The 25,826-nt window shown below is 46.7% G+C and overlaps 1 protein-coding gene across 1 annotated transcript; it reads right to left on the bottom strand.

Annotated features, from left to right (window-relative positions):
• Window positions 1-827: 827 nt before the first annotated feature.
• On the bottom strand, window positions 828-24,592 carry RECQL5 (RecQ like helicase 5). The gene is given in 23 exon segments (XM_061558754.1): window positions 828-3,231; window positions 3,663-3,735; window positions 6,028-6,294; window positions 6,579-6,660; window positions 6,813-6,823; window positions 6,825-7,372; window positions 7,415-7,550; window positions 9,122-9,259; window positions 10,955-11,069; window positions 12,006-12,079; window positions 12,205-12,263; window positions 13,836-13,866; window positions 14,989-15,097; window positions 15,647-15,883; window positions 16,349-16,431; window positions 16,669-16,677; window positions 18,143-18,305; window positions 18,663-18,774; window positions 19,561-19,666; window positions 20,665-20,838; window positions 21,562-21,903; window positions 22,315-22,436; window positions 24,482-24,592. Coding segments are annotated over 23 exon segments (3,171 nt in total). The 5' UTR covers window positions 24,576-24,592; the 3' UTR covers window positions 828-3,145.
• Window positions 24,593-25,826: the final 1,234 nt, after the last annotated feature.

The following is a 25,826-nucleotide window of genomic DNA, read 5'->3' as shown; positions in this document are numbered from 1 at the left end:
AATTTTTTCCCAAAATGTTACACTTTTTAGGGAAAAAAATGATATTTAATTACCAATTGCTTAATGGTGGCAGGCAATCATCTGACTCACAGGTGGCAGCCATCTCAAGCCAGAGGACGAGAGGACTCTAGCCGCCACGCATATAAAGGATTTATAGTGAAAAACTTTGTTTTTACGGGTTAATTTTTTTCACATATGTTCTAGCAGGTGGGGGTCAGAACGTTGTAACAACAAATAACACTAAAACACAAAAGGAGTGCAAATTCTAGGCAAGGTGTACAAATCAGTGAAATAATAAATCCAAATAAAACTCAACCAATTTTTTTTTTATCTCACTAGGCAAGGCCCACTGAGCCATACGCTTCTTTTTGCAGAAGCGACCTGGCCACAGACGATAGCTCGGCCAAGTGGCCGTCTCATCGTGTGGAAATCCACGGCAGCAAAATCATCCCGCCCGATGCACTCGGCATTCAACGAGGGGTTGTCGCCACTCCAGCGACGTGCACAGCGGTCATTGTCGCGTTCTGTTCACGAGAGAAGCGTTACCAATGGGCTAAGTCGAGTCGAAAGGGAAAAAAATAATTATCATATTTTGTTACTGGCAAATGAGGTTCCAGCGGTGTAAATGCTTACCCCGAGCTCTCATACTCTTGATGGTTCATTGTCCTTGATTCTAGATTTGAAGCTTTCGTGACTGCAAGGATTCATATTCTTAGGTTTTTTCGGTAAAGTCACGTAGGTAAAAAATTAAAATGTTACTTTTATTAATTTTAATTTTTTACCTACGTGACTTTACCGAAAAAACATAAGAATATTAATCATTGTCCTTGAGTTGTGCGCCTTTTGGCGTCATCTGGTCCAACACCATGTGAGACTAGGCTCTAAGGAAAGCTGTCTCGGGTGTGGACCAATCAATTTCAAGGACAGTGCATACATTATCAGAGTTATGTTTTTTTGTTTGCATTCCGACTGCAGGTATTGTGGTCAATGGAAACATGACTCCTTGTAAAAAAAGGTGTCAGTTTTGTTGCCAGATAAAAGGGTAAAAACCCAATTATCATATTTTGCTACTGGCAAATGAGGTTCCAATGGAGTTAAGACTCTTTCAGCGTGTCCATCTGTCCCCGCCGAGCTGAGCTGGTGTGTTGTATTTATCGTGGCTTTCAGTGTTGTCAAGTCGTCTAAACATGGAAGGAGATGGACCAAGGTTATTGTCTCCCCGCTTGTTTAAATGTTTTCGCACTTTGGCATTACATTCAGCTTTGCACGTACTGTACTGCATGACCCAATCCACGCATTGGCCAAGTAATCCTTTGTGTTTTATTTGAGCAAAAACCCCATGCCAATGTTTCCTCCGCCAACAATTGGGAACAAAAAAAAACATCTCATTGCATCTTACGTGTATAATCTGCTTAATTTATCATTTAAAAAAAAACGTATTGTCCAGCAGCCACTGCTGGCATTGTCTGTTGCAATTTATATTGATGTGCTCGAGTAGCCCCCCGATTTCTCTGTCACCGATTCTCAATTGGTGCATCACACGCAGCCGATGATATGACTTCCAAATGTATTCAGTAAGCTCCAAATGTCTTTGACAAAATATATTAAATATTTACAAAATATATGACATGCACATGGTTATCCTCGTTACGAAGATACGGTTTTTTTTCTGGAAGGACGTAGCAATGTTTTTGTTCATCATTAATTTTGCAAACAATTTAAGATCAACCACAAGTTCTTTGTCAAACCAAGACGGTATATTTCTTGATGGCCTGGTAGCCATCAACAGGAAGTCTCAGGCAACAGAGTTCATAAGAGATTGCATAATGCTCCCCCCCCATGGGACTCAATTATAGAAGATAAAACATCATATACTATTTCAACTAGTGAATTCAGACTTCTTGAAGGTTAAAGTCTTACCTTCGTAACCAAGCCATTTCTGAGACCGCTTAAGGAACAGCTGATGTATCAGTCCTCTGTGACCTATATTTTTGTGTGGATGAGGCCACCACAAATATGAAAGACAAGAGTGGACTTAAAATTATAAATAAACGTAAGAGGTTTGAGTATTCACACTTACCGCACCATACACGGCCTGCCGATGGACTAACTTTGAGTTGCCCATTCATACTGCTGGGCAGACAGAGGAGGGATGGTCCGGGACAGAGACAAACATTATTTGACAACTTTGGCTTTATTATAGACACTGCTCAGGTGCTCTGATATTCTTGCATTCTTAAAATTCTAAGCATAAATGAAATTGCACTTTTTTTCCCCATTTCGGGGAAGAGGTTTAAAGTAACACTGAAAAAACTCAACATGCTGACCGTCTTGATAAAACACAAATATTCCATCAGCCACGTACGACCTCGTGTCTAAATGAACATAAACCCCCCGGCGATTAACGCGGGAACGAGGCACACGAGGTTCAGGAATGCTGCGGAGCTTTAAGATATCAAGGCCAGCGATTAGATATGAAGACCAGCGCAGGCAGCCAGGAAGATGCCACACCGGTGAAAACCTTAAAAAAGAAACTCCCATGGAAATCGGATGTCCCCCGGCATCGCCGCAACCCCTCGTGAAACTAAATCGACAATATCGCTCTGCAGGGTTTTTTCGGGTTCGAACCACTGCGCCGTTTGCCGTGACGTCTCAAATTTCCCTCCACGTGCTGGGAACTTCTTCAGGTGTTCAGTTTCTGTATCCTATCCTGGTAGTAGTTCCCAGCTCATGGAGCAAAACATCCAACGCGACACTCGGACACATCAGGCCGGACAGCACGCGAGACGCAATCTGAAAACACACCGGGGAGAGAAACCGCACGACCGTGAAAAGCTACGGTAGTGGTGAACCAACGACGAACGGAACCGGGCAGAATCGTACCGAGTCAATGGAAGGTAACGCAGGCCGCAGCGCCGCGTAAGAAGCACCGCAGCACGGCGCAACACAGCAGGCGGCCGCTTCAGGAGGCACGAAATAGAGTCGAATGCAAAGAAAACGAATTTAAGTTCTGTACAGTATTTACAAACAAAATCATTTGTCGGGTCATCGTCCGACAGCAGCTTCGGCGTAATGAACACAATCTGGAGGTGCCGCTCTCCCCGAGCAGACAGGAGATGAAGACTGCGAGGAAAGGATGGTCACATCACAGCAGTTTCCAGTCGTCTTCCTTGTCGCACTTCTTTTGCTTTTTAAAGAAGATCCCTATTTTATGCTTGGCTTTTTCTTTCACTGTCAACGAAACGAACAAAAAATACTGATAGTAAAATATACGTTGCGACGATGTAAATAAAATCGCGAGCTGATGACAATTAAATTGGGTAGAGAGGGCATCCCCAGCCGAGGGCAGAAGGAAGGATGTGAACCCCACCAACAGATACAGTCTATACTAAACCCATGAGCAGACAGTATATACTAAACCCACTAACAGACAGCCTATATAAAACCTACTATAGCAAATTCATATTCTTTGGGTCTTTCGGTAAAGACACATAGATTGAAGAAAAATAATAATAAAAAATCATAAAAATATCACGACGTTTCGATCGCAACACAAGCAATCGTCATCAGGTGAAAAAAATATAGCGGGAGAGCTACTGAGTCAGGAACAAATATAGCTACGAGCAGACAGTCGATATGAACCCCACTAGCAGCCAGCTCACCGTTTAGAGGCGTCACAGAGCTGTCTTGCGTCAGCTGGTTCGACAGGTGCCGCGCAAAGCCCTTGAACAGGTCCTGTGGCCGTCATCGCCATCGCCACAAAGCAGTGTTAGTTGAACAAGCACAGGGCGACACGATCACTGCAGCAAAGGCATTCTCAAGAGCGCCACTGAAAACCAACCTATGGGCCGCCGTTCCACAATTTTAAGCGCTAAGAGCGAGGATGTCACTGTGGGTCAGGTTGGTCGGTACAGGTCAGATCATGCTAGTCCGCTAAGACCTGAACAGCCAGGCTCACACCATGGTGTAGGCGCCGAATCAGACAGCTTCGCTTTCAGCTGACGAAACTGTGTTGATGTAAATTAAATTTAATTCAGGCAGTTTACCCACAGAGGCCTCACCGAGAGTCAAGACTTCCTCTTTCACCAGGGTCCTACGCATTGGGATGTTTGACCAATGACATTCCAGGGAGTTTGGCTTCTCGTGGGAGGAATTTGGGGCGCTTTGAGAAAACTCACCACGCAGACAAGGGGGGAAGACACTGAGCACTACCATCTTCTGGCCACACCTCGCAGCCTCACGCCGACAAAAATCCGACAACCCCCTGGCCGTCACGCATCGAAGTACTAACCGGCCCCAGATCCAATGAGATCAGGTGCATTTTTATAACTATTCGTAATTCTCAGTGTTTGACCATACTTCTAGATTTGAAGCTTTCGTGACTGCAAGGATTCATACTCTTAGGTTTTTTTGGTAAAGTCACGTAGGTAAAAAAATAATAATAGAAATAAAATAATAATAAATGAAAAGAAATCAATTAAATCACGACGTTTCGGAGGCAACACAAGTCTCCGTCTTCAGGTGGGACCGTCACAGCTAAAGTCACTTGATGCTGTGACGGTCCCACCTGAAGACAGAGACTTGTGTTGCCTCCGAAACGTCGTGATTAAATTGATTTAATTGCAATTATTATTATTGTATTTCTATTATTATTTTAATTTTTTACCTACGTGACTTTACCATACTTCCCCGCGCCAGTCAGTTCGGGTTTGTGAAGAGGGGCACACCCACGATCGGTTCAGATATCACTCACAACTCGGGTGACTCGGGTTCATGGCGCAGTGAACGTGCTAACCACCACCATCGTGGTGGCACTGCTCATTCATCCGAGAGAAAAACGCAACAAAACACGAGAACACAAAACAGGCGGAGGGAGCGAAACGAGCCGAAGATGTGAAGCTGGGTTCGCGTGAGTGTACAAGTGAAGCTCTATCAGAAAGAACAAAGGTGTTTTTTTTGTTTGTTTCCCAAATGAGGAATGAAAACTAAAAGAGTGTCAAGGTGACAGCAACCCTGTGGAACAGCGGCGTCTGGAAACCAAATCCATCCCGCCCCCCTCCTCCTCCTCCTCCTCCGAAATCAACGCACTCCCCTTCCATCCTCCGATTTTATGACACGGGGACACTAAAAGTCTGCGCTAGTAATTACTCTGCCGCCTTATGCAGGCAACCGCAAACACCCAACACCGCTTCTTATACGAACATTTAAAAAAACCGGTCCGTTTAACGTTTCATAGTTTTTTTCCATTTGCTTGCTTTTTTCAAAATGTAATTTGCTCATCAAGTGACATTATTTACTTGTCCATCAGTACAAAACCTTTTAGCTGTATTGGCTCTTTAAATAGTTTTGCTGCCAATGCATTCACTTGACCACGACAGCCCCTATTTGCTCTCTACTGGTATTGGGCTCTGTGCGATTTTTACCGCATTTTCCACCAAATCTTTATTAACATACAAAATCGGTTGCATATAATCTATTTTTACCATTTTGCAATTTGTTTTGGTTCCAAGTTTCCTTTGCAATCCTGATAATAAGAATCTTCATTTATACCTGGAGGAAGCCAATGAGCTATGAAGCTCTGTTTCATATATGTGGCAACACCGGGTTCGATTCGCAGCTACGGCTGACACTCGCGCAGATCAGCGTGGTGAAGTATGGACAGACAAATCCACGTGACCCACATTGCTGAATTCACAAATCGCACATTTTTTTAAAATATTATTTTCAGACAATGAGAACCCGCACAACTGTTGCTACGTACGGCAGACCGTAAGTCACCAGCTCGGAGCTATGCTATTTATTTAACACCCTATGCGTTTGAAAAGATCAGCCAAAGGCAGAACTGCGTGCGCATATCCCTTCTACGAGCCAACGTCCGTAACGAGAACTTGGTCTCATTGCGACACTGCGGCTGACACGAACAACGCTGGCGGCCTTAGGTAAAGGGGGGGGGGGGGAGTGGGGCAAGGGCAGAGCGAGCTGCCGAAGTAAAACACGAATCCCACACGGGGGTTCCGCACGACTCACCTTTGACGCAAATTTCCCTTCCCGGAAGAAGGGCGTTAGCAACTTCACCACCAGGTCGGCGGCCACCTTCAGCTCGACGCCGCCACCGCCGCCGCCCTTCGCCCCTCTCGTTTTGTGGCCGATGGCGATGACGTTGTGGCGAGGTTCCGAGTGACCGCCGCGATCCGAGTGACCGCTGGGTTCTGCGTCACCCCGAGTCCCGACGTGCGCCTCAGCTGCAGACACTTTGGCGACTTTCTTGCACGTGGGGCTCTGGACTTCCTCGTCCTGCAACGTCCGTGAAAGTGGCCACTTTGTCACAATTCCCCCGCGGCAGGCACAGGCCTCGGCGTATGATAAAATGGTGTTGTCGAGAGACAATGTAACTTGCATTATGTGATATAACGAAACGTGGATTTAAATATTTCTCTTCATTATGCAGTGTGTCTCCAAGGGCGATAACCGCATCGGGAGTCGGTAATCCTTTGGCATCTCATATGGTTATGTTTGGTTCCTGTTATATATACGCACGGTGCACACATCTCACACCCAAGGCTGTCACTTAAGCAAACCTTGAAGCGAAGGCGCTTGAGACGTTGTGTGGTGTGTCGCCCCGGGAGCGCCGTTTCTTTACTTGAGGCCACCACCGCACAGCTTCAACAAATCCACACATCTCGTTAACGTTGACATCCCCGCAACATCTCTCACACACACACAGAATGCTTTGAAAAGTGCACAGCAACCCTTGCTACAAATATATATGCATTTAGTATTTAGTTTCTTTGTTCAATCAGAACAAAACCAACCTCGGTTCTTCTCGCCAGAAGAGCTGTTACGCCACCGCCCTCAACCTTGGCAGTAGTTGCAGAGGATGATAATCCATTCCCCCCCTGTGCTCCCTTTCCTCGAGTGACACCCGTGAGAGATTCCGCGTCTCTGCCCAGCGGCGTTTCCACACCGCTTCTGGCATCGTTTGCCGTAACATCGGTCCCGTCGGCAGCGCCGCAAACTTGCACCTCCTGGCCCTGAGCCGCACCGCAGGCCTCTGCGGATGACTCGGCACCGCCACCACCGCCACCACCACCACCGGGGGCTTTTCTCTCAAACATTTTCTTGATGTCCTGCGAGTTCTTCCTGGCGGTATTGGCGAGGGCTTGCCGCTTCACAGACAGCTTGTCAGAGCCGGAGGGCTGTTGCTTCACCTGGTCGCTGCTGTCGGCAGCTTCCCGTTTAAGGTTACGCGAATTCACCTTCGCGAGGTGTCTGTCCGCGGCGTGCGCGCCGTCATTGCCGCCACCGCGACCGGAACGAGCGCCGTTGGTGGAAGGCGCGGACTCGGGGTCCGAATCCCACTCGGTCGCCACGTCTAGGGAACTCGCCGGATTAGATCCAGCGGGGCTCTCGGGACCCTGGGAACTCGCCGGATTAGATCCAGCGGGGCTCTCGGGACCCTGGGAACCCGCGAGCTTGAGCAAGTAGGAGGCCTTCTGGAAAGACTGGCTGTTCAACGTCGGCTGAGCGAGGCTTGTGCGACTGGACTTTTTCTGGACTGCAGAGAAAGGGTTCACAATGAGTTTTTGGGTGAACAAACGTCAGTAAAAAAGAAGACTTAATTTACTTCTATAATGAGGCAAGAATGTCTGTGTGTCCCGCACGTGACGCCACTCCACGTAGGCCAGCCCCCCTCATTAATAATCATGGACAGGTTACGTACTTCACATGGACCCCCCCCTCATTAATAATCATGAGCGAGTGACATCACTCCACATCGAACAGCCCCCCTCATTAATAATCAAGAACAGGTGACGTCCTCCAAATGGACACCCCCCATTAATATTAATTAGTGGGTGACGTCACTCCACATGTAGCCCCCCCCCCCCCCCCCCCCCGCCATTAATAATCATGAGCAGGTGACATCACTCCACATCGAACAGCCCCCCTCATTAATAATCATGAACAGGTGACATCCTCCAAATGGACACCCCCCATTAATATTAATTAGTGGGTGACGTCACTCCACATGTAGCACCCCCCCCCCCCCGCCATTAATAATCATGAGCAGGTGACATCACTCCACATCGAACAGCCCCCCTCATTAATAATCATGAACAGGTGACATCCTCCAAATGGACACCCCCCATTAATATTAATTAGTGGGTGACGTCACTCCACATGTAGCACCCCCCCCCCCCCCCCCCGCCATTAATAATCATGAGCAGGTGACATCACTCCACATCGAACAGCCCCCCTCATTAATAATCATTATAAGGTGACGTCCTCCAAATGGACACCCCCCCTCCATTAATATTAATTAGTGGGTGACGTCACTCCACATGGGGGGGGGGGGGCGAGGCGCCTCCTCCCCCCTCCTCGGCGTCAACTTACAACCCTCACTACAGAGGCAGAACCCTCACGTCACGCGATCTCCGTAACGATGTTGAGACATAGAAGTAAAAAGGACGTCGTGATGAACAAGGGATTATAACCTTTAAATGTAATAAGTCTGTGTCACCGCGGCCTTACAAATTGCACACGAATTGATGCAATGAATATCACGTCGCCGTCTGCTTTTCGGTTGCAAGTTTCAGGTTTACTGCAATACACCCGTCCTTGGACGGGCAAAAGGCTAGTGTACACACATATACGGTTAATCCGCTGCTAAGGATAAGCAGCCTATAGGCAGATGTTGCTGTGTTGCCCACCATGATGAGAGAATTTGTCAAAACCGGTCCAGAGTTTTCTTGTTATGAATCGATGCTGCTGAGATTATGCACTCTCAGAAGGCTGTGGCGCTGATGGTTGAGTAAAAAAATGTAGTTACATTTTTTTCGTGGAGAGACAGATATGTGAAGGAGGCGTATTGTGTCTGCTCATCAATTTTGGGACTTATATTTCTCCTCGACGCCAATAATGTTTTTTTTACGTTATTACTAACAGTGTATTAGATTACCCTGATCCGCTGCCTAAGGCACTCTTTGCCCAGACAGCGCAGCGGTACGTAGCCTGCGAGCGGTGGGATCCACGTGGCCTGACAGTGGTCGTAGCAGAATGACAGTCCGGGCGGGTGGGGGGAGTGGGGGCGGCGGGGAGCGGGGGGTGCGGGGGATCGACTCACGGAGTAGAAGGAGGAGGACTGCGAGGAGGCGTCGAGCGACGAGCGGCGTTGTTCCTCCAGCAGGGCGCCGTTCAGCAGGCCCCGAGCCCACAGCTCGTGGGGCCGGGCCTCCTTCGTGTGCTGGCCGATCTCCGCCACCTTCACCAACACGATTCGGCAACGACGCGGTGCATCGCTTAGCTGGCACTGACATTTAATATTTTATTTTCATTTTATACATCGTCATTCATGACAATTGCATCCTACAACGCTGTACATGAATTACACTGGTCAACAACAACAAAAAACATTTTTTTCTGGCCTGGACTTTTGCAGCTGTTTTAGACTAATTTCAGGGTGCCCGATTCCGAATCTGATCTCAGATTTGCTCTATCACATCTCATTTTATGCTATCGGCATACCCCATTTTCATTGATTTTACCCGAAATTAACTCTGTCACTTATGATTGCAAGTTGTTGCGAGTCAGTGACTGCTTTAGTGTTAAAATATGGTGCTGTATTTTTTTGGATAGTGTGTTTATATTATCATTTTATGTAGATATCCACATTTATTTAATTTTTTCTTCTGCAGTTTTTATTGAAAATGCAATATTTGATATCTCAAAAACCTGATGTGATAAACAAAAACTGATGCCACATTTGGAATCAGCACCCCAAAATTACCTTAAAACCGTTGGAATACCTTATGCCAGAAAAAGTGTGTTGACCAGTGTTAAGATACGAGAGGCCATATCCTCTTGATAGCAACTGCCAAGCAAATGCAAACCCTCAGAAAGTATAAGTGAATAAACGACGCAAGAAGTGACACAAAAACCAAAAAGGCACAAACAACAAAAAACGTTATCACGACAGTGAGATTTGTCCAGAAAGTTACATCGCAGACCACAAACCCAACTTCTCACACATCACCGAGCGAAGGGTGCATCGCTTAGCTAGCGTTGACATTCAGACACCCTTAGCTGACTCGCAAACTCGTACATTAATATTCAGTTGATGGGCGAGACAATCAGCTCGCACCGACACTTTAAACATGGCAACGCTCCAAATGTTGGCAACATCAAGTTGATTTCGTTCATCAAAATCATCATAATATAAATTTATACTGGAGGAGGAATCCAATGAGCTATGAAGCTCTTTTTCACAGATGTCAAGTCGGGGTGGGTAAGAACATTACAACAGTACTAATACACGATAGGAGTGAAAAGTGCAATGAATGTAAACAAATCACCCAAACACATACAAATACAACACTGAACCATCCCCATCCTACCAGGCAAAGCCCACTGAGGCATTCACTTATTTTTCAGAAGCGACCTGGCCACAAATGATAGCTCGACAAAGTGGCCCCATCATTTGGACATTTATAGCAGCAAAATAACCGGGTGGTGAGAATTCAACGAAACCAGGATGAGTTCTCATTTGCACGAGGGACCCTGTGGTGTTTGTCTGCCAGCAGGGGTGGGTGGCAACGATTGCTAGGATTAATCACAATTGAGTTATGGGGGTAATTATTCGTAGGTAATTTTCAAATTTGGCAAAAAAAAAATCAACACCTGAGAGCAACACACATACTCTTTGATTCTTTTGGTAAAGTCACGTAGGTAAAAAAAAATATTTAGGTTACTTTACCAAAAGAACCAAAGAGTATGGATCCTTGCAGTCACGAAAACTTCTAATCTAGCTACACACATCTTGAAGCTGGTAACAATTAAAACACCAACCATTGTCTGGACACTTAAGACGTTTTGATTGAAATGCTGGTCACTTAAATACTTCCCCCACAAACACACAATTAAAATGTCCAACCCACTGACCGACAGTTGGCCATTTTACCTTCTTGAGACACATTGCCTTGTACAGGTTAGCCATTTTGCTGGCCTTGAAAATCTCATATTCCAAATCGATGGCATAGCTTCTGGCATCGACATCCACTCCGTCGCAAGTGCCGCTATCAAACACAAACACACAGCAACAGCAGCAGATGGCGATTTCAATAAGATAATGAGGTCAAGAGAGCGATGTCAACATGCTCTGAAAAGAAATAGAAAATGTTGTCGAGTGCAACCCATTAATAGTATCCTAATCAGATACCCAGCATTACTTTGAAAACGCATCTCCTTCAAATGATTTACTTTGTTTGCTTAATGATCGAGGAAACACACCCACAACACAAATCACAGCGGCACACACACACCATTACACCCTTACACACTCACACACTACCAAAGACAAATATCTTATGTGTAGCATACACAGAATGTGGGGGCAAATTCTGATGAGGCACACGAGGTGGTGGTGTGGCCAGCACCACGCCTAGCCACCTTTGTATCCCCAGTGCTGACAATTACACCCTACACCAGGTACTCATTTAAGGCTGAGTCGATGTAGGAGAGGGCCCAGGACTGGCTCGAGATATTCGTCACTGATGCTGGCCACGAGCGGGAATTGAACGTGGGTCGCCATGTTTGTAGCGCATTGCGGCTAACCACTCCACTACCACTCCGCCTCACACCACATAAAAGACAAAGATCCTCCGTATCGCCGTCACAGAATGTTGGGGCAAGTGCTATTAGCGAGTACCTGTGAAGGCCGACACAGTACATGAGGGGGTGAGTGGCCAGCATCACGCCCGACCGCATTTGTCTCCCCAGTGGCGATGACTTTACACACCGCACCAGGCACTCGTTTGAGGCTGAATTGACCAAGGGGAAGCTCAGGACCGGTTCAGATAATCCTCACGGTGTTGGCCGTGAACGGGAACCGAACGCAGGTCGCCGGGTTCGTAGCGCAGCGCACTGACCACTACACTACCGCTCCCCCTCACACCACCACACACACGCACGCACGCCAATATTAACCCCCCGGAAGGTTCAAGGATACGGACCCAGCTGATTGGGTGCGGCAGGTCTCGTTACCCTCCAGGGCCTCCAGCAACTTCTGCATGCAGTGTTCACGCACCTGCACACAACAGGGACACCGCACACCGGCAATGACTGTCGCGTAAAAAACACATTACTTGGTAGCAGCGCGCAGGCGTCACGACTCAAATACTTTATGAAGGGAATAATTTGGGCGTAATATACCTTGACGGTAAGCTTGGATACCTTCCTGCTGGAAGCGTCTAGGAGAGGGCAGTCGGGGTCTGAAAGACATTCACAAACGTGCCCATCATTGTTAGATCCCAAGTGGCTCCCCGGGTTATCTGCCCCCTCCCCACCCACCTCATCAACCAGGAGGCGTCGGGTCTATGGGGCCTGGTGGATATTCGTGTGCGATTGTTTTTTTGTCCCCCAACGTTCTGCAACGGGCCATTTTCAGTGGCGGCTCGTGACATGTCCACTAGGTGGGGCTAGTGGACACGTAGTGTTCTCATTAAGAAAAACCTCATCATGTTATTGGCCTTCCCATTAAATTTACGTAACTGTCTTATCTACCAACGGTAGGCATTTATAAACCATACGAAACAAAACAACAAAGCACTACAATGCTGTTTCCATGACCCACAAAGTCCACACTACACAACCCCTTTGACACTGCCAAAAGCGTAGCGCATATAAGCCGTGACCTACTAAATTTGCACAGTGCAACCTCGCGTTGTGATGTCGTCATTACAGTCACGGGCGCCTTTTTCACCACCCTGAATGCGTCTCAAACAGCGTGGCTACAATGCTTGAAGCTGATCGCAATGAATGAAGGGAAATCTCTCACTCGGACGCCTTCACAGCCACCCCGAGAGACCTCCCCGAGGCACAAATCAAGACTGCGTTGCAGTGGTTTCTTATATGAACAACTTAAAATGTTATCTTCTTTAGGCAATTCACATTGAAAGAGTCATTATATCTACATTTTTTTCTTAACACAACTAAATAATTTATAGAAAAGTATTGTTATTAGAAAGATTCTCTCATCTCCAGCTGCTTTGTGGGGCGGCACGCGAACACCCCTAGTGGACGAACCTCGCCTGGCTTTTGTTCTTGTGTACTGAAAAAATCCCAGGTGGATTCGTTAACTCAAATTGCTACCGCATTTTTTTCTCCAAATTACAATGAAATGAAATAAAAACTTGGAAAACAAATAATGGATGGGCGCAATCTTGCACAATACGTTTCAGCATCGTGGGAGAATACATTTACCGTATCCACAACCGTGTTTTTCAAAACGCAAGAGGATGACCACTGCGGAGATTGGATTGATAAAATCCGTGTGGGCAAGAATGAGTTGGGTGGTAGCATAGCAGGACCATTAGGGATGGCGAGGGTGCATGCAGACCTTAATCCAGCAGCGGATACACAATGGCTGATACGATCATGATATGTGCCAGTTGAACTTCTTTCACACTGATCGTAGCCAACTGCGCTAAGCGGAGGTGCGGGGGAAGGACAACAAACTAAATGCAAGAAGCAGTGCTAAAGAAATACGTTTTCAATGACGATGATGAAAACTTCTAAATGCGATGGGCATCTCAAAATGTTATTGTGAGGGGACAAGCACATTTTAAATTAGAAGCCTGGTTTCATTACAGGTGACAGACACCCAGATTTAAACCCAGGATATCTCAAGAAATAATACCGTGTCGTTCTGACACGGTATTATTACCTCCCAGCAAGGCACCCAACACTCCGAACTTCACAGTCGGCCACTTCACACAAGTGGGGGGGGGGGGGGAAGGGGATACAAATTTCTGCGAGCAACACTTTGCATGCAGCACACTTGCCTGGGGCCAAAAAATTATCTGCATCTTCATTCTGCAAGAGACGCACAAAAGGGAAATGGGTGTCATCCTTAAGCATTACGAAGAGAACACTTATCTACACAACTGTACAACATTGAACAAATTATTTGGCGATACTGTTTTGGCAGTGGTGTACTAGCACATAGCAAAAAAACAACACTTTCGACAATAATTCTGTCTTTAAAGATGTATATTAGGCAACATTTCTAAGCAATGCCACTTCTTCACAGCACATGCTGTTGCCCCTAAACGTCGCTGTTAATACGTATAAGTTTTTTTCCCTTTGAAGGCGCACCGGCTCGTGTCAACAAACACAACAGTCCAAGGCGTGAAAGTGAATATACGTGAGAGGAGAGTGACTGTACACGACGCATGCGATTCACAGGCCACGACGCACTCAAGTCTTGCGTCTTGCTGATGCTGTTAAGTGAGACTGCACAGCCTGAATTGTACTGGCCAACAGCTACCTCGCCTGGCCATGACCGGCAGGCAGGTTCACACGCAGTGGCTGTGAACAACTCTCTCCAGCTTGGCCCACTTGTACCGGGTAGTTGAGCTGTACCAGCCGACTCATTTTCATCAGCTAATTGGCTCAGCAGCACCAGCTGATGAGTTAACACACCTGCACCGACGGCGCTGCTGCGACACTTATAAAGATAAAGATCCCCCGTATAGGCTTAACAGATTGTAGGGGCAAGTGCTGTTAGCGAGCACCTATGAAGGCCGGAACGGTACACGAGGGGATGGGTGACCAGCACCACGCCCGACCGCCTTTGTCTCCCCAGTGGCGATGTTTACACACCGCACCAGGTACTAATTTCAGGCTGAGTCGACCTAGGGGAGGCCCAGGACCGGTTCAGATAATCGTCACTGGTGTTGGTCGTGAGCGGGAATCGAACCCGGGTCACCAGGTTCATAGCGCAGCGCGCTAACCGCTACACTACCGCTTCAGCAGGAAGATGCGACACTTATACCACCCGACACACCTACACCAGCTGAAACACCCACACCGGCTGACTAAACATGACGACCCGAACCATCTGACTCAGCTGCACCGGATGACTCGCCTCTCATACCTGCACAAGCACTACTCGCCTGTAACAGCCGACTAACCCCGTGAAGCTGAAAGACCGACCTTGCGTAGGCTGATCTGGTGCCGATACAAGTCGTTCCACTCCTTCTTAAGCCTCAACGCCTCCTCCTGGTTGCCACTGCTGCTGCCGCCTTCATCATCTTCATCATATCTACAAACCAATAGGGCAGGGGGGTGGGGGGAAATGGCTTTCTTTTATGAATCAACTGCAGACGGATTCAAAGCGATATCCGGTACCGGAAGCTGCAATAATAGCTTTTGTCTTGTTGATTTAGCGCGTTTTGTGTTAGTGAGGCATTTGTTTCACGTAGATTTTATTTATTTCAGCAGGAAGATCCCAACAGAGCTTCCTCGACTCTATTTCATGGCTCGTCCTTGCAACGATGGCACACATATTGTTCAGTAGAGATCTTGCTTACAATCGTGGTTACATAGGTCGTGATACAAACAGCAAGTATCGGTAGTACGTGTTTCACGCGTTACAGGAATATGGAACTTGTCAACTTGTCGAAAATTTAATTTAACAACGAAAGTAACGAGTTTCAGGAGCGAGCGGAGGTTTCTCACGGTCGGCAATGTTTCAACCCCCCAAAATCCAACGCGACGACAGCGATTCCACAACAGTCCGTTAAGACTTTAGTCGGTGGCTCCTCACGATCCCCCCCCCCCAACACAGATCGAAGCCACCCGCCGCAGTTACCGCTCAAAGCCGTATCCTCGCCGGCCCCCGGCGTACAGGTCCCGGTCGAAGCCGAACGGGCCGCTCGCTTTCTGCGGCTGCTGGATGGCGGTTCGACCAAACGATTTGCTCGACCCCGCTTTCTGCAGCGCGTCCAGATCCTGGACCAACAACGCCGGGTCCTTGCAGCTGTCGCACACGCTGCGGCAGTCGGGTATGTTGTCTCCAAAGTAGCGAGCTATCGCCTTGTGCCTGCACCTGCGGTCAGCATCAGGGACGGCGGAAGGCAACGGTGGCGAGGAATCGTCGGTTATCGTACGGCAGCCCGGAAATGAAGTGCAGACGAGCAGCTTGTGCTCCCGTGAATTGTGTTTGCTTATTTGTTTCTTTTAGAGGTTTCCAGCATGGACCGAGAAACAATATCTTTCAAGCGTCAGGGAACGGGCTGTGGAAGGGGTTATCACAGAACTGTTACCTCCATCCAATCTTAAGGGGGCAGCTGCCACTGGGGATGCCCTCCTTTCAAATAAACATTTGGGATGAGCTGTGATGTTGAGTGCTCTGAGAAGCCCTAGAGTACGGGAGGGCACTATATCTGTGTAAAATAAAATCATGATCATGAAGAACTGTATATTCATTATTATCAAGCTTGAAGTGCAACAACGATTGCAAATGTTGGCTTCACGCGTTGACGCGTATGACCACACGTTTGAAAAGGCTTACCCAAGTTTCTCACAAAAGTTGACCAACGCTTCAAATCCAGCCATGGCTGCCTTGTCTTTTTCTGAAACCTTTCCTGTATCATCCTGGAACACAGAGAAAAATACTTTGCACTAATCTGACAAAAGCATATAATCATAATAGCATAGATTTTGCTGAGCTGAATGCCACTGTCCAACTCATTATTATTCTTTACCCTTAGCATCCATTGCAAACTCAGAATTCCTCACGTTACAAACAACGCAAACCAAATATTTCAGACGCATAAATGGGACATCATAATACGAGCACACGTGATAAAAAAAATAGATTAAAAGGCTTACCTTTTTTTTCTGGAAGAAGAAATAGGGAGGAGAGAAACCAACAAGAGAAACATGTCAGAGAAGGCTCATGCACGTGACATTGCAGCGTCTCAGCGGCACCACCACGTGACTGCATCAAAATGTCAGAATATCAGAATCTGTAATCATACGGGAGGAATCCGATGAGCTGTAAAGCTCTTCTTCACAGATGTCCAGTAGGGGCACGGGGTAAGAACGTTACAACAACAAACATCACAAAAACACGACAGAAGTGCAAAGTACAAGAAAGGTAAAAAATATATAAATAATAGAAATAATAGAAATAAAATAATAAATCACGACGTTTCGGAGGCAACACAAGTCTCCGTCATCAGGTGGGACCGGCACAGCTCAATTTACTTGATGCAGTAAATTTACCGTTAGCGTCGTGATTTATTATTTTATTTATATTATTTTTAATATTTTATTTTTTATTTCTTACCTACGTGACTTTACCGAAAAAACCTAAGAGTATAAATCACACAAACACAGACCCCCGCCCCCACACTCTCTCACTCCCATCACTTGGAAATTTGCCGTGCATTTTCGAGCATGCTGCTTCCCACTCCCCTCTGACCCACACCCCGCCCCACACTCTCTATCCTGGACTCCTCCCCCCTCCCTCATCTATATAATCCCTTGTTACAAGCAGCTCTTTTGCCTACTTCAGCAATTATTTCTTGCTCTGGTTGTCCACACCTGATGACAGACGCTTGTGTTGCGCCCGAAACGTAGTGATTTAATTTACTTCTATTTATTTTAAATTTTATTTTTCACCTACGTGACTTTACCGAAATAACCAAAGAGTATGGATCCTTGCAGTCACGAAAACTTCAAATCTAGAACATACAAATAAAACTAAACGATCCCCATCCTACCAGGAAAAAGCCCACTGAGCTATTAACTTGTTTTTTTAAGAGACCTGGACACAAATGACAGCTTAACAAAGTGGCCCATCATTTGGACATTTATATCACCATAATCTAAATAATCTCAACGCAAGTTTCTAAATGTGGAAGGAAAAACCGAGAAAAAATCCACAGGGAGAACACGCAAACTCCAAATATAAAGGCGTCAGGGTCGGGATCGAACCCCCGACCTCCTGCATACCAGGCAAGGGAGTTAACATCTCGCCACCGAATCAAAAACAATTTCCAACAGAATCGTGTGGCAACAACTGGGTGCCTGGCCAGCCTAGTAGAATCGCCATTGAATCTTACGGCCAATGGCCTAAATTATTCGACACCCGGTTGGAATTGACCCTGACACCAGCTGGCTAATATCAACCACAATTATGCCTAGTGGGCCAAAAAAAATAGCCCGATATCCACCCCAAATTCTGGCATGGCAGTCATGAGAAAAGTAAAACAAAAACACAACAGCATGTTATTATAGTGAGTGCTGCATATGCCCATAGGGTAAAGGCTTGGCTGTGGACAGACTCGTGGTGCAAGACCTTGCTTGCAGCGATGTCTTTGGAGATGAGGAAGCTGACTTGGCCCCGCTCCTTACGGCAGTAGTAGAGGCGACAGAACGCGGGCTTCCCGTCCCTCCCCGCTCGCCCCGATTCCTGGTAGTACCCGGCCATCGACTTGGCAATGTTCCAGTGGGCCACGAATCTTTATATACAAGCATCGCGCACAGGGTGACAGGTCCAACAACACAACCATCAGATGCCTCCTAATCATGTTAATTTGATGACCACACTTAAAGACCAGGTTACGAATGCCATCGTTGCTTCAGATAAGATTTTGAGCACAATTTTTGTTATATTATTCAATTGGGATTACACACAGTCATCATTGCCCCCCCCCCCCCCCCACTGCTAAACCTTGGCAATACACGCACGGTCAATGCGTGTGGGGATGAACGAAAGACGTGATTTCAAAATGATGAATTTATGCATCATAACACACACGTGTGTGTTACCTCCCAACTGCCATTGAGCAATGCCCGGTGCAGTGCAGAGCTCCAACCTGACATTGGCCTTGTCCACACCCATGCCGAAGCTGATGGTGGCCACAATGACGGGCGTCTCTCCCTCCATCCACTCGACCTGCACCCTGCTTCTGTCGTCCGCCTTCAAGCCTGAAGAAGCACAGCGGCGACCACGCGTCTTTCCAACAACGGCCGACGATCCTGCGCCACTTGACCAACAAAGCGCGACCCCGCCGGCCAGACCCAGAAGGTCGAAAAAAGGCTCAGGGTTCGTGCTCGCTCAAAAACAAATGCCGCTTGAAAATATTGGCCGAGTAAGTCCAACAGGCCAATGGGCTAAAGGAATTGTGTTATTTACGTATATTCTCATAAATGTTTATATTCTCACCAACGGGAAGCGAAATCATAAGTCATAAATCAATGATGAATGAGCATTATGAAATAAATAACAGTCTCAGAAGGTGATCCAAAAAGAAGGCTTCAATTTGTCTGGGGGGAAAATACCATACCTCCCTAAGAATGCTCGGTCAATCCTGACTGTATCAGGCATTAACAACTCAAAGAATCCCAAGAGAGTCAGTCTGACTTACTGAGATTCAGCCCTTCAGAATGAATCCTAGGCATTCCAAAGGGGTCACACTCTGGCTATGAAGCACTGATGTTCACAGATAACACCGGGTACGAAATTAAGTACGAGTCATTTTAGGGCAAAGCCCAGGCCTTGTTTTGTTATCACTCAGCACTGATGTTAGGCATGGTCAGGAATCGAACGAATGTCGTCGGATTTCGCGCAAGTAGGCTACTAATACAGCTCTACACAGAGCTTCACATGCACACAGGTGCAGCAATAAGACATCCCCACCAGAAGCTTCCTTTGAAATATAATGAAAGTGACCGCTTAGAATATGCAAGCACTCAATAAAAGAGGGCACACACCTGCATGGTAAGCCTTGGTCTTTACCCCTCTCTTGGTGAGCTCATAGGCCAACATATCGCAGGATTCTCTGGTGCGAGAGTAGACAATCCCACTGCCATCAAAGCCCTGAGCACACGGCACAAAGACAAAGATTCCCCATTGAGCCTTTGTCAAACTGCTGGGGCAAGTGCTGTTAGTGGGCACCTATTACGGACAACAAATGATACCAGGGGGTGGGGGTGTGGCTTGTATCAAGGCCTGCCCACTTTGTCTTAAAAATTCTGACATTTACTCGCTGAAAGATAATTAACGTTTTAAAGTTCGAGTCAACCTCGGGGAATGCCCAGAGCCGGTTCATCGCCAGGAATAGAACCCCAATGTAGAAGCAGTCACAAGACAGGTAACGCAAGCAATGGTCCAATGGTCACAGTAGCAATGCTTTTAGCCATTTTCGAAAAGTTTTTTGGTTTGGCCATGTTTGTTTGTTGTAGTACAGAGTTAAGACTGATGGCCTTAATCTAAGTTGTCTTGTGGTTGTTGTTGTTTGACTTGCATCCCACTGGGATATTTGCACAGGGTTGGTGTACGGTGATTTTTCTGCAATATTTTGCTGTCTTTTTTTGGATTTTCTGTTTGCACATAGTCACTTTAAGATGTTTTTTTGTTCAAGTTTTTTTGTTTGTTGCGGTTGCACCCGATTCAAGAGCCGAATGGCTCACAGGGCTATACCTAATAAATGAACTTTGAACTTTTACAGTACACAGAAACAGTTCACAGCAGGATACAATGTTACAAAGTGAATAAGCAAAATTTTACATCCAAATGTCAACCACATGCTGGGTTAAGGGTGTCGCTCATTCTGTGCGGGTTCATGAAAGAGTAGGGGGGTGGCCCAGGACTGGTTTAAAGATCACTTGGCACATATATTCGCTGTGGCTGGATATCAAACTCAAGTTACCAGGTTCATAGTGCAGTACACATCGCTGCACGACTGCTCCTACTTTATTTAATTTATTATTACACCTTTACCTAGGAAATTCTACGGCACTTTGAAATACGGTTTGCATGACGCTGTGTAAAATCATTATTTGTATTCACGTATCAATCTTCCGAGACGAACGTACCCCAGCTGCATTCTTCTTCCCCAGGGCTTTGAGGCAGAAGTGCGTCAGGTCCTTGTAAGGGTCCTGAATGACCTCCTTGTAGCTCACGTTGTAAAAGAGGTTTGGACGAAAGCAGGAGCTTTTGAAAATCGCCGGCTTGTCCAGGCTCAGGATAGACACAATGTCCTCTTGCACCTGCGAGAAGTTAACAAAATAAGAAAATATGTTCAAGTTATGCTACGCGAGCAGCAGACTGCATGCTCCCTAATACATCCGCCATCTTCCAACTTGTTTTTCACCCCATTGTGGATTTTTGTTTCCAGCTGCTTTAATTTTCTCCCATTCATTTTCTTTATTTAATCACACTGACCAAACAGTCCAGACTTAGCCGACCTAACTTCTTGACACTCTGGTATAAAGTCCTGTCTCCAACTCGTACATCCATTCTACCTGTCTCTGAGCGATGAAGAGACAGTGCCCGAAACGTCAACCTATTATTATATTTTTCCTGTTTAAGGCCACAGTGTTCAAATGCACAGGGTTGGAGATGAAGATTTTGAGGATACTTGAAAGCAAAGAGAGAGGGACAAGGTGAAAAGCCTGGGGAGGTAATCCCTGAAACACAATAAAAAAGCTATGAAAAACTGATATCACGTTGTCATAGCCCGAAATATGACATCACACACAGTGTCGTGAAAAAATTATACATTGGCAACCCTTAGTGCTATTTAAAAACGATCATGTGACCTGCTGGTGGTCCCCACCTGGGTAGAGCACTGAGCTGGGTCTTGTCGCGCCGAGCTCGGTCTGCTGTTAGCGGAATTTCTGTTACCCCCTTTGGTCGGTGACCGGCGCTTTGTATCGGGCTCGCGCTGAGTTGAACATTTTTTTCAAACGGTCTGGCAGGAAGGCACGCACCTGTTTTGTGGCCGTAGCGGTCAGCGCAACGCAGGGCACGCCACGCAGCAAGGACCTCAACCGGCCCAGCTTCAGGTAGTCGGGCCGGAAGTCGTGGCCCCACTGAGAGACGCAGTGCGCCTCGTCCACCACCAGGCAGGACAGCAGCTGGCGCGACGCCAGCCGACCCAGGACGGCGCCGAAGCTTTGCGTGGCGGCCATCTCGGGCGTGATGTAGAGCATCTTGAGGCTCGGCGGGTCGGCGTGGAGATCCTCCACCACCGCCTGTCGCTCATGCGCTCCCATCTTCGAGTTGAGCGTCCGCGCTGGGATGTTGAGCTGGTGCAGGTGCTCCAGCTGGTCCTGTGTTCAGTGGAAACATTTGTTTCTAACTGCAATGCTACAAGTGCTCTCCTAAGGTAAGGGTTAGAGTTTTTTAAGGACTAATGCATACATACTAGAATGAGAATACGATGAGCACTCATCATTATTATTATACTGCCAATTCATTATCACAATCAGACTTCCTGAATGAAGGCCTCCCCACGCTGCCAGCAATCCCTCGTGATCCTATGACATATAAATCCACCTAACACTTTTGCCCACGAGCTGATTTCATCACTCCATCTCTTCAGCGGGTGGGCTAAAAAAATTGTACTTTAGGAAATGGACTTTTAGGCATGTTAAACTTTTTCGCACCGTACGAAGCCTGCCGTGCTAATTGGGAGGTGCAGGAGAAGGTCGACAAACAAAACACAACAAAACAAACTTAACCTGGATGAGGGCAATAAGTGGACAGATGACGAGGGAGACCCCGGGCGCCATGACCGCTGGCAGCTGGTAACACAGCGACTTCCCGGCCCCGGTCGGCATGGAGACGAACACATCTTTGGTCCCTAGACACAGCAACACATGAGCAACACTTAACTCCTGCCGGCTCTAATACCTCTTTCGCCAGCCCGCACCACCCACTGCGGTTATGCGCAGCCAAACAAACCCCGTGTATGTGTGTTGAACTTCTTTCGCATCGTACGCAGCCAACCGTGCAAATGTGAGGTGTGGGAGAAGGCCGCCGCATGGGGGAGGTTTTCAACCAGCAGTGGAGTTACAATTGGCTGTTCATGTGGATTCTACACAAACACACAACTACAGTAGTCCAGGTTGAAAGACCGTGTGGAATGAAGCGCAGTGCTGAATTTAAAACAACGCGGAACGAGCGTGTATAACTTTATTTAATGCTGGCAGGGGTTTACATACGAACATTTAGACGGGTACGATACAGTCAATGTTCAACTTTTAAACTAACGTTAGGAAGGCCTTTATAATTAGATGCAGGGAAGCAAGCTGTAGCCCAAATACACAAGTATCTTCCACGACTCTGTTTGCAAAGCTTGCGTACTAATTATGCAGGTCATAATTGATATGGGGTGTATACATCATACAAAGGGACAATCATGTGAAATCATCCCAATTCAGGATAATACTGCATCATTACACTTTTTAAGGGCTTAAATGTCTAGCCATTTATAAACACGTCTTTTATAATTCTAACACGCATACCTCTAAAAACTCTACAAGTGCAAATAATGTTTCTCGAATCCAAAACAAAATATCCTGTGTCTAATGTCACAGTCCTTTGGTCGATCCACCGCTGGATTACATATATGGAGATAAACTTTCTGATCTGGCTTCACTGGGTTATGGCCTTTGGGGCCGTCCATAAATGACGTCACGCGATTTTTACCCCCCCCCCCTTTGTCACACGACGACACAAAGCTCTGCCCTCCCCCCAAAAAAGATACTTCAAATCTCTTTAAACTATTGTCATTGTAGTGCGTATTTAATGTGGCGCTGCACTCTGTTGTAGGAGAAAACATTTATTAAAAAGTCTATTTAATTAAGTAGAACGTGTTGTCTAATTTAAAGTTGCGAATATTTATGTGACGTCACATTTCTCAAACCTCTCGTCACACATCGTCACAAATGTCTGACCCCCCCCCCCCCGGTGCGTGACGTCATTTATGGACGGCCCCTAACCACGTGAATGGTGTACAAGTCAGGTTAATCAATAAAGTGTCTCTTAAACCCAATTCTACTCCTGATAAGTAGAATTTTGATAGTAACCTTTGCACTTCACTACTCAAATATTACTTTAATCCTAAGCTGTATATCGATCTATACCATCCACTTATATCGGTATCTTACACCCATTACCTGTACGTGTTGTCTATATTTATTTAAAGTTGTGTATTTTGGTGTGACGTCACATTTCTCAACCCCCCCCCCCCAGGTGCGTGACGTCATTTATGGACGGCCCCCCAAGTACCGAGAGGACCACAACCACGCCGAGACAGAGCAGCACACAGCGTTACACACAGACACCCCCCCCCCATTCCTATTCCCATTCATCCGGAGCACACGGAGCACACCAAGACCCATCTTCAACGTGACCCCACAACGCTCCATCTCCTTCCACGTGTCCTCCTCACTCACTCACTCACGTGCGCGCTTCTGCGGCCGTCTGGAACGCTCTTCCTTCCGATGTTAAGAGGAAGCCACTTTGGGCGATGCACTTTTTTTTTAAATCGAGCTTGTAAACTAATTTCTTTAGAAAATGCCTTTGTGTTTTTTTAGTTTGTTGTCATGTTGGCACGTACGGTGCGAAAGAAGTGCAACATACATACACAACCTCAAACTCTCATCACATCCACGCAGAACCCATAAGACCTCACCCCCTCCACCTGGACCCCCCTTCCAGGACCCCCATGACCCCCGTCACTTTAACGGAGACCCCCCCCTATAGGACCATTCAACGCACAGATACTCTCGGCTCACTCCACTCGACAGCCACGACAGCCACGGCCCCCCTCCCCGTAACCTCGCAGGAAGCCAAGCAGGGACCCCCCTCTAACGACCCCCTTTGGCGACCCCCTTTACGAACCGCTCGCCACGGCGCGGGCCGCGTCCTCCTGCAGCGCGGACCTGAAGGCCTCGAATCCGAACACCCGGCCCAGCGTGTCGCGCACGGGGTCCATGCTCACCCAGCCACGAGTTTAACAGAACAGCACCACCCACCCACACCCCCCCCTACCGCATCTTCTACCGGGGTAATGGAACAGTCCGCGGCGGGGTCTGTGCTGCTGCCGGGGTGATGACGCGGCGGGCGCAACCATTACGACCGCTCAGGAGGGGGGGGGGAGGTTCTTGTGAGCGTTCATATTTTCTTACATGGAGGTGGGACTGTAGTTCAGTTATTGGTTTCGTAATCGTTGCCCGTGGTTATAATTGGATGCGTCGGTTTTGTTACTCGTAAAACTGGATATGAACTCGTACTCTTAGGTTTTTCGGTAAAGTCACGTAGGTAAAAAAATAAATAAGGAAAAAAATAATAGAAAGTATTATTTATTATTTTTCCTATTATTTTATTATTTCTTTTTTACCTACGTGACTTTACCGAAAAACCTAAGAGTATGAATTATTGCAGTCACGAAAGCTTCAAATCTAGAATGGATATGAACTGTGCAGCAGTTGGTGACACGGATAAGATATACAGTACAGTATAGAAGTGATGGTGCATGTGTGTGTGTGTATTGAAGTATTGTAACAGATTAATTTCGGGACAAACTAAAATAATGGTAAGCGAAAGCCAATAGGGATACACGGGGGAAACGGAATGTCCATAGGTTAACATTGGGAAAACGGAATGGCTATAGGGTTGCATGGGGAAAACGTAATACATGGGCAATACGGAATGCCCTTAAGTTAACATTTGGAGAGATAGAAAATGCCCATATACTAATATTGTAAAAACGAGTTGCCCATAAAATTACATGGGGCTGGGAATCACTGCAGTAAACTATACAGTCACATTTTAACATTTCTTGGTGTTTATTACTTGTATTGACATTTGAATGCACCCGATACTTTAATATTTTATTGATTATATTTTACGTGAACTCCGAGAAGTGGTGGTGCAGTTGTCGATACCCGCCTTATGTGACCCAGATAACCCGAGTTTGATTTCTAGTGGTGAGTCATATCTGAACTGGTCTTAGGCATCCCTTTACCAACCTGCACTGACCAGCATGGTGAAATATCACACAAACCCCATGACCGACACAGCATATGAGTATGACTGTCAAAAAATCTCAGAAATGCAAGGTTACTACGTGGCCTAACCCAATAATAAATTACAAATCAACATGCACTTATTTCCTTGAGTTCCCATTAGCTTAAGTTGTGATGTATACACTTGTGCAAACTTGAAATTACTGCCATTAAAGTGT

Source organism: Lethenteron reissneri, chromosome 3 (assembly GCF_015708825.2).
Source record: "Lethenteron reissneri isolate LAM-NWPU_2019-01 chromosome 3, ASM1570882v1, whole genome shotgun sequence".
In the NCBI taxonomy this organism is placed as follows: domain Eukaryota; kingdom Metazoa; phylum Chordata; class Hyperoartia; order Petromyzontiformes; family Petromyzontidae; genus Lethenteron; species Lethenteron reissneri.
This window is presented reverse-complemented; position numbering and strand designations above follow the sequence as displayed.